This window comes from Dermacentor silvarum, chromosome 6 (assembly GCF_013339745.2).
Source record: "Dermacentor silvarum isolate Dsil-2018 chromosome 6, BIME_Dsil_1.4, whole genome shotgun sequence".
NCBI lineage: Eukaryota > Metazoa > Arthropoda > Arachnida > Ixodida > Ixodidae > Dermacentor > Dermacentor silvarum.
This window is the reverse complement of record NC_051159.1, coordinates 30,725,072-30,734,728: the sequence shown is the minus strand read 5'-3', so window position 1 is coordinate 30,734,728 and position 9,657 is coordinate 30,725,072. Positions and strand designations below refer to the sequence as shown.

The 9,657-nt window shown below is 54.2% G+C and overlaps 1 protein-coding gene across 1 annotated transcript; it reads left to right on the top strand.

Moving 5' to 3' along the window:
- Positions 1-8,117: 8,117 nt before the first annotated feature.
- LOC119456597 (uncharacterized) lies at positions 8,118-8,762 on the top strand. Its single transcript, XM_037718426.1, has one exon. The coding sequence runs from the start codon at positions 8,118-8,120 to the stop codon at positions 8,760-8,762; it is 645 nt and encodes a 214-aa protein (XP_037574354.1).
- Positions 8,763-9,657: the final 895 nt, after the last annotated feature.

Here is a 9,657-nt window from a genome sequence, read left to right as displayed (position 1 = left end):
TTTGAGTGTTAATCTATTTTTCGCTGAGTCGTTGTCATTTTCGCTGTCATGCTCATGACTATGACTTCTACCACCATTGTTTAGTGTTTCGTTCACTTAGTGCCCACATTCAAACCCATTCCAGGTGGTTTTTGAGTGCTAATCTTTTTTTTCGCTGAGTCGTTGTCAGTTTTGCTGTGTCATGCTCATGATTATGATTACCAGCATCCTTGAGTGTTTCCTTCACTTTGTACCCACGTCCGAAACCATTTAAATGGTTTTTCAGCGTTTAATGTTTTTCGCTGGGCATTGTCATGAATTAAATGATACGCATGTCATGATATTCATGTCGTGACCTATCACTTATTTCCGTCATACACTCCTTTCATACTATGCCAATTTTAGTACCTACTAAGTTAACGAAACGACTATGAGAGTACCAAGACGTAGGCGGCTGTTTCATGACCTACATGACATGCATGTCATGGCATATCATTTATGTTCGTCATATACTCTTGTCATATTATGCCAATTTTGGTACATACCAAGTTAACGAAACGACCATGAGAGCACAAAGAAGTAGGCGGCTAGATAGATAGATAGATAGATAGATAGATAGATAGATAGATAGATAGATACTGTCTGTATCGTGCAAGGCTCACCTGCCATGCGAGCGCATGCGCCGCTACCACCATGCGAGTGAGGTACAGATAAAGATCACACGTGCTTATCATGCAGGGGACTATATATACCCACCTTGTCTTGTTAATAAACGTTCTTTGTTGCTGACTTCCCAACGTGTTACATCTGATATATGGTGTCAGAAGTAATCGCGTCGCGTCGCACATATGCAATCGACTCCGGACAGCAAGCAGCAACTGACAAATACGACGCAAAGTTCGGGCTGGACAGGATCAATTGCTCGCCAAGGATGGAACTACTTAAGGCACATGACCCCCTGCTGCTATCCGGAAACATTACAAAGCATTGGGGGCGATTGAACTGAAGTTTGAGCTGTTCTTGGAGGCAACAGCAGCAGCGAAGGAACCGAGGACTCCAGCCGTAAAGACCGCGCTTCTACTGAGCTTTGTGGGAGATGACGCGCTCGAGGTATTCAATAACTTTTCTATTTCCGCGGATGAAAGCAAACAAGATTATGAGACCGTAGCAAGGAAGTTCGCTGAATGCTGCCAAGAGCAGCAGAATGAAGTTTTTGAGAGATACTTGTTCCGCTCGAGACACAAGCGGAAGGCCAACCTTTCGAGCATTTCCTGCGTGACTTCAAAACACAGGCACGCAGCTGCAACTTCGAGCCCTTGACTGAATCCTTGATCCGCGACCAGATTGTCTTCGGTACAAACAACGCCAAGCTGCGCGAAATGATGCTCAAAGAAAAGGACCTCACGCTCCTCAAAGTTGTACACATATGCCGTGCAGCGGAAGTATCCGCCCTACAGAATGAAGCGTGGTCGAAGGCAGACAGCCAAGTTGCGGTGGTAAAAATGTCGCAGTTTCGCCCGAAAGGCGAAGCATCAATTGCAATAGCAAATTTGTAAAGAGCTATTCGGAGTAGGGATAGTAGAGTAGTTTTATCGGTCGCATAAGCTTGGACACATTCGCTTTCTAACTGAATTGACAAGCGTGGTGTCATCGCGCACAAGCAAACATGAATAGATCACACTGAATGACCGCAGACAACGGCTGTCAAAACGCTGGCGCGGCCGCTGCAGCGGGCGAATAATCGTGCGGTCTATCGCTTCAACGGAAACTGAGCGGCGAATGGACAGCGGATAAAGGTCAGAGCCGTGTGGAGACACGGCCGGGCTCGACTGGCGCGCGCGCTTGCTCGCTTCTTAAGAAGCGAGTGCGCGCGCCAGTCGAGCCCGGCCGTTGTGGAGATAAAGAGACGGTGCGGGCGACGGCACCACAGCCAGTGCAAGCGTATTTGTTGGCAGAGTAGAAGCTGCACCCCCCGTCCCTCGCGCGCTGCCTCCCCGCTTTTTTTTTTGCTTTCGCGTGGGAGATTGCGTTGCCAGTTGTCCTTGCGCTGGGTTGCAAGATAAGCATTTGGTGCCGTAGCACAGCGTCGCCCCGCCTCCCTCCCCCCCATACCCCCACGGCCTTTTGGGCGACAATCGCGTTTGCTTTCCGCCGTGCGTTGACTCTCCGTGATAGCGCGCGTCCCCCGCGCGCTTTTACTCGTACGGCGCGCAGCGACGATTTTATCGCCCTTGGAATCCATACGGAACCTGACGGCGACGACGACGCCGACGGCAAAAATCCCGTTGAAGTGTCCATATAATTGCTATCGCAATAAAAATCGCAACAGTACAGTTGCAAAAAATGCAATCGGTCTCATGCGCATTCAAGGTGTCCGGCCTTCGTAAAGACATGCTTTATGTGCAAACAAAAGAATCATTTCGCTCTGTGCTGCCGCAAACGAGTGGGTGAGGTACACGAAGATTGTGACGACTTCAATGTTCTGGATGTAAACATCTGCAACGTCAGCAGCAGAGAAGACTGGACGGTTAAGGCAGAAGTCGCGGGTGAAACGGTAGTTCTCAATGTTGACACATGTTCCCAAGCCAATTTGTTGCCCTACTTTATCTACAGAAGATGCAAGGGAGACCTGAAGCTAAAGCCAAGTAGTGCAGTCCTTCGGTCATATAATGGTGGTGTCAACAAGCACATCGGCGTAGCGACCCTGCAAGTTGCTGCGAATCATCGGTACAGCAGCTTTTGCTTTTTCATTGTAAAGAAGAGTAACCGGCAATCCTCGGACTAATCGCAAGCGAAACGCTGGTCCTGGTGTCACGCACAGTTGACACTGTCAGCGAAGACGCACCGCTGACATCCTGAAGGAATTTCCAGATTTATTTCGGAGAACCGGCTGCTTGCAACGAGAGTACCACATGGTCTTACGCAAGGATGCAACGCCAGTAGTAATGCCAGCGCGACGGGTACATCTGGCACTGAGAGAACCCCCTCCAGGATGAGCTAGACCGAATGGAAAGCAGCGTCATCATCGAGAAGGTCTTCTTCTTTCTTCTTCTTTCTGGGGTATTACTTGCCAAAACCAGTTCTGATTATGAGGCACGCCGTAGTGGAGGGCTCCGGATTAATTTTGACACCTGGGGTTCTTTAACGTGCACTACAACGCAAGGACACAGGAGTTTTTGCATTTCGCCTCCATCAAAATGCGGCCGCCGGGGCCGGGATTCGATCCCGCGACCTCGTGCTCAGCAGCGCAACGCCTTAGCTGACGGAGCCACCCCGGCGGGTATCGAGAAGGTCAACGAACCGACAGACTGGGTGAGTCCTCTAGTTATCGTCAGAAAAAAAAACGGAAAGCTGCGCGTGTGCCTCGATCCACGAAACATCAATGAATGTCTAAAGCGGGAGAATTATCAAATGCCTGAAACGCGAAGATATTGAGGCACAGTTGGAAGGGGCCAAATACTTCTCGCGCCTTGAAGCAAACTCCGGCTTCCACCTAGTCCCTCTACACAATGTGACGTCAAATATCTGCACGTTCGGCGCACCATTTGGGCGTTAGCGCTTTCTAAGGCTCCCATTCGGAATAGCTTCAGCGCCAGAAGTATTCCAGAAGGCAATGAGTGAAACCTTGACCGAGCCACTGGAGTGCACGTGTACATAGGTGACATATTATTCTGGGGAGCTACTAAAATTGATCACGCTGCGCGCCTCTGCCATGTTTTGCAGTTGGTCCAGACAGGCTGGATTGACGTTCAATGCTGATAAATGCAAGTTCAGGCTGACTGAAATTGATTTCTTGGGTGACGTCATATCTGAAGACGGCAGAAAGCCAAACGCTTCGCTGAGCACATTACTGGGCGAAATGCCTGACCCGGCAGACAAGGCGGCGGTGCACCGGATGCTAGGAGCGGCAAATTACTTCAGGCAAGTTCATGCCTCACTTGGCCGATAAAACCAACCTTCTACGCAGTCTTTTAAAGAAACGCACTATATTTGAATGGACTCAGCAGCATGCTCACGAATGGGCAGTTATTTGCAAGCATTTAAGCAAACCACCGTTGTTGGCTATCTTTGACCCGTCTAGAGAAACAAAAACCTCTGCAGATGCCTCAAAATGTGGGCTAGGAACTGCGCTTTTGCAGCGTTACGGCGACGATTGGCGGCCAGTTGCCTACGCATCTCGTGCTATGACAGCCGTAGAACAAAGATATTCCCAGATCGAGCAAGAAGCGATGGGCATTACATTTGGCTGCGAGAAATTTCACCAGCTTGTATATGGTCGCAAGATTCTTATTGAGACCGACCACCGCCCGTTAATCGCTATTACTTCAAAAGCGATTGGTGACATGCCACCACGACTTCAGTGTTTTTTTTCTGCGCTTGCTTACATATGACTATGACCTTCATTTTGTGCCAGGCAAGAAGCTGCTCCTGGCCGACATGCTGTCAAGATCGTCGCCAACTACAGCTCTGGATGCCACTGGATCCAGCGAAGGATGTAGAAGTCCCCGCAATAAGCATTGTCTCTGATTTGCTGAGCAAAAAGACAATGGATCGCCTAGCGAGGGAAACTGCAGCCGATCCCGAGTTCAAAGCAGTTATCAACTACCTAAACGGCAAGAGAAGACTGGAAGGCAATTTGAAACCGTTTGCATCCGAGTTAACTCTTGTCGAAGGCATTATATTTAAAGGATGCAAGGTAGAAGTGTCACAGTCATTGAGCACATTGATGCTCGAACGCATTCATGAAGGCCATTTGGGTATCAACAAGTCCAAGGCAAAGGCTCAACGTTTGGTTTTCTAGCCAGGGCTTAACACTGACATCGAAAGGATGCTACAAAGCTGTGTAGCTTGCCGCAAGTATGCTTACGCGTAGCAAAGTGAACCTCTAGTATTAAGGACTTCACCATTGTATGTATGGTACAGAGTGGGAGTCTACATCTTCCAGCAAGGTGGAAGTTCATACCTATGCGTCTTTTACGCCTTGCCCAATTTTGCAGAAGTAAAAAAACTGACCGACTCTTCCACCAAACCTGTCATCGAAAAACTGAGTGCCATTTTTTTCCAGATATGGTATCCCAGTAGAAGTTTGTACCAATAATGGTCCTCAGTGTTCATCTCATGAATACGGACTTCTTGCTTCTAGATACGAATTTCATCATGTGATTTCAAGCCCACGTTTCCCCCAGTCCAACGGACTCGCCGAAGAAGGCATTCAAATTGTAGAACGAATTATGAAGAAGACTTCGGAAATGAAACAGGACTTTTGGCTTGGACTACTAAGCTACCGTTCGTGCCCTCTCGAAGACGGTCGCTCACCGAGTGAACACATACAGGGAAGACGCCTACGCACGAGACTTCCGGACTTCAGCCAACACTCAAGTATTCCGTGACTAAACACAAGCAGCCCGAAGCTCGGGGCCGATGCCTACCAGCACTCAAGAAAGGCGATATTGTAAGGATCAAGGACAAGTCATGGACCCGCAAGGCACAGGTACTAGGGCCAGCCGACCAAGGTCGTATCAGGTAGCTACGGAAGATGGCAGAAGTTTGCGACGCAACCGACGACACCTGCTGAGGACGCGCGAGAAGTACCGTAAAGAACCATCGGAAAGTGAGCTCTCGTCGAGTGACGATAGTGATGACGCCACCGAGCCCGAATTGCCCCAGCGTGTACACAACGAGGAACATCGAATTCACACACAGCCTTGGGGCGTAGTGCGCAGGCCGATAGCTAGGACCATCAGAGCCAGGGTGGTTCTCAGGATCCCATTGCACATCCAGTCCTACGCAGATCAGCGTGGCAGACACGACCACCTGATCGACTACGCTACGATAGTAACTTTAATCAAGTAGCGTAAACTATTATGTGTCCGTAGAGAGATGTATCGTGCAAGGCTCGCCTGCCATGCGAGCGCACGCGCGGCTACCACCATGCGAGCGAGCTACAGATAAAGACCACACGTGCTTATCATGCAGGGTACTATATATACCCACCTCGTCTTGTTAATAAACGTTCCTTGTTGCTAGGCTTTCCAACGTGTCACATCTGAATACAAATCAAAGTAGCAAATTTTCGCCAAGAAACTGCTTCGCATTTGAAAGTACACGCCCCTGCGATTTAACCTATGTATTTTGGGAAAGGGCTTGATCCGGCAGTCGACGTCAGCAGGCTCCAGTCTCGGCCGGCTGCGCCCAAGGGGCCTCAGCCGCAGCTAGCGCGTCCCTCGCACCACTCTCGCACGTCACTCGTCTGCTTCGTCCACAGTTCGCTCTAATGCTGCTAATCATGTCAGAGTTCCCACACTGCCCCTCCCTCTGCGAAGGCGATGACGGCACTCTCCCGCGGTGGCTGGCAGCGACAAGACACCCTTAACGGCGGGCGAACGTTGTTGACTGCTAATGCACCAAGCGAGGATCGGCGGGGCCGGCAACGTCCGAGTCACCAGTAATCCTCGAGCCCGCAGGCCCTAAACCTGACTGGCTTCCAGGAGGGACTCTTCGCGAAGATTGTGCAGACCAGGTGGTGCAGCCTCCGAGTTGGTCTTGCAGGAACCTAAAGGCCCTAAACCGCCCCCTGACGTACATCTGGCCTGGTTTACCTCTCCGACCTCGTTCTCAGGAGTGCACGCATCAGGTACGCCGGAAGGAGCTGCCGCCCGCTCAATGCCTTGCCACCACAGAGCCCACACGGCACCGCAGCACGCAGGTGACAAGAGGGGAAGATCTCAGGTGATCCCGATTGTCGCTCTAACGGTGCCGCCGCCGTTACCGTTGGCAACTGCAGCCCCGAGCTCCGGCAATCTCACCGGAACAATGGACACCGCTCACGATGTCCTCTAGAGATGTCTGTGTTGAACCACGCACGGCAGTGCCGAGGGACGGGGGCGTTCTTAAGGTGGTGTTGGCGCCATCATGCTCATGACGTCACCTGCGCCAGTGGTGCCCTTCTCGAACGTGGCGCCGGGAGTTGCAGTTGTGCGTAGGAGAGCACGCCGCCACCAGGTCCCCCACCAGGCTCGATGACGGCGACGGATGAGGAACCGGCGGAAGCTCTCGTCACCGAGCGCCAGAAGTGTAGCTCGTACTGCGGAAATAGTCACGCACCAGGTCGGGATGGGAGTCGCTAGTGGCCGTGGAACGGGCGCCGTCAGCCTTCCCCACGACCATGGTCCATCCCGGAACGCAGCCGGGGCCCAACGTTACGTGCGCCAATGTGGGAAACGGCACGATCCACCAGTCCAGGCCGCCGCGAGCGGAACGCTGAACGGACGTGCTTCGCATGGGATCCGTATTTCTTGGCCCGTTTCCCCGCAACTCTGCACCCTTTCTTCACGAAACTTCACCAACGCATCTGTGAATGTCAGAGGATCCCTTTGACACCTTCGGACCTGATTTCGACCATTTCAATCATTTTTTGTTATCTGCTACGCCACCGACGCTCTAAGCCTAGCGCGCGACGCTTGACTCCGAGCCCATGCGCAACGCACAGCTGCGTTCCGTGCCACACCTGCGGCCGACGCCGCCCGGTTTTCCCGCCCCCGCGGATACCGTTAGCAGCCCTCCGAGCCGCCGACATGGCATACCAAGTCGAAGGCCTCTCCATCACCCCTGCTGAGCTTGCAGCCGACTCACGATGGATCCGTGGCGTGAAAGCGCACCGTGCAGCCGCGGCCCACCAGGCGATCGCCTCGATGCCGCTTGCCTCGCCCCCATCCAAGACCCCTACTCCACCGCCAGCCCTCACCTCCAGCACTACCACTCTCCGTCGTCACGCTCCCCTCCCTCACCTCCCAGCAGAGGACTTCAAAATCGTCTGCAGACCAGGAGGAGGGCTTAACCGCCGCACTACCACTAACGGAGCCCTGCTACAAATCCTCTGCGCTCTTGCCACCATCGACTATGCCACCGCCCGCACCACTGACCGTGTACGGATCAATCCGTACAACTCCCTTGCAGTCAGCACCCCGTCTGAGCCACGTGCTCGTCTCTACTGCCGGGTATCGAAACTCCGCCTGGGTCCCACCTCTTACTCCCGCGTGTCTAAATGGAAACACCCGACAACGCCCTCCGCGGTATCATATACAACGCCGTGTACTCCCAAACCCAAGACGAGATCGTCCAAGATCTCCAATTCATAAATGTCAACACCCCGTACGCCATTGCCGACGCACGCCACATGGGGCGCTCCAAATCCATCCTCGTCACCTTCGTCGGCACTGCCACCCTTCCCAGTGCCATCGCCTTCAACTGCGGGATCTAACACTGCCACCCGTTCCGCCCGAAAGCCGAGGTCTGCACTAACTGCTGGGCTCCTGGCCACCGCGCGGACGTCTGCACCAAGCCCAAGTCCGCCCTTTGTCACCGCTGCGGCCAGGCTCACTAGGCACTCGAGCCCCCTACCTGCGTCCCCTGCTGCATCCTGTTCAAGGGAACCGTGCAAGCTTCGGTTCGACCGGAACGGCCCGTCGTCACCTCCGGCCACGTCTAAGCCCCAGCCTTCCCCACCAGCACCACCCACCGGGCCCAACCTCACGACCTCCCGGCTTTCCCGCCCCCGCCGCCGCTCTGCCTCCCGTGGTGCCCGGTCTGCCAGCCGCCACCGCTCCGTCTCCTTCCCGCCTCTGCCCAGATCCGATGCGTCCAACGCCCCCACCACCACATCACCGGTTAGCTGGAAATCGCAGCCTCACAAGTCGGACCCCCAAACCGCGGCCCTCGGGGCCACTATCGCTGCCGAGCAGCTTCAAATTCAGGAGCTGTCGCGCCAGTTGCAGGCGCGCTAGCGCGTCTGTCATCCCCCGCTCCTCCTCCTGCTTGTCCAGCTCCCGCACCTTTACAAACGCCGCCTCGAGCCGGCGTCATCTGAGGAGCCAATGAACACGGCACCCTCGCCTGCGTCATCGCGCGCCTCCTCTCCCACCCGCCGCCTCCGCACAAACGCCGATCACCCTCCTCTTACGACGTCGCGTCCAAGCGTAACATCGTTCGCAAAACAGCCTGCTTCTTGGAGGCTTTTCAGCAGCGCGTCATGGCCCGCTTCGCGCGACTTGAGGAGCGCGTCGCCATTGTCGACAACCGCGTGGCCGCCATCGAATCCCACCTTACCGCCCTATACACCAGGGTCGCGGTCCTAGAGGCCCGCCAGAGAGCGACTGAGGCCACCCACACGCACCTGTCGCTCTACGCCCCACTTACCCCGGCACGTACCCCAACTCCGTCCGGTGACCCTGCCATCCATCATGGCCAGACACCCCCCGCACCTTAATCTCTGGCAGTGGGACTGTCGGGGATTCCGCGGAAAGCGAAGCACCCTGCAGCTGCACCTCGATAACATCGCTCCCTACACTCTCCCCTCCGTCCTAGCACTCCAGGAACCCCTAGCTCCCGTGAAGCTGCGCGACTGCGTCTCTTTTCATCCTTCTTCTGAGGCCCACCCAAACGATTGCCACGCTGGTGCACCGTAACCTTGCTGCCGTGCTGCACCAGTTAGGCGTTTCAGCCTATGCCCATCTCCTCCTCGAAATCCTTCCCCGTCGTCGCACTGAGGCAAGCCTCTTCGTTCTCAATGTGTACAGCCCTCCCAAAGCCCCTTCAGCCCCTCTACTCCTCGTCCTCCGCAAAGCGCTCTCCTGCGCTGGCCGCAACGCCCTCGTCTTTCTGTGCGACTTCAACGCGCCC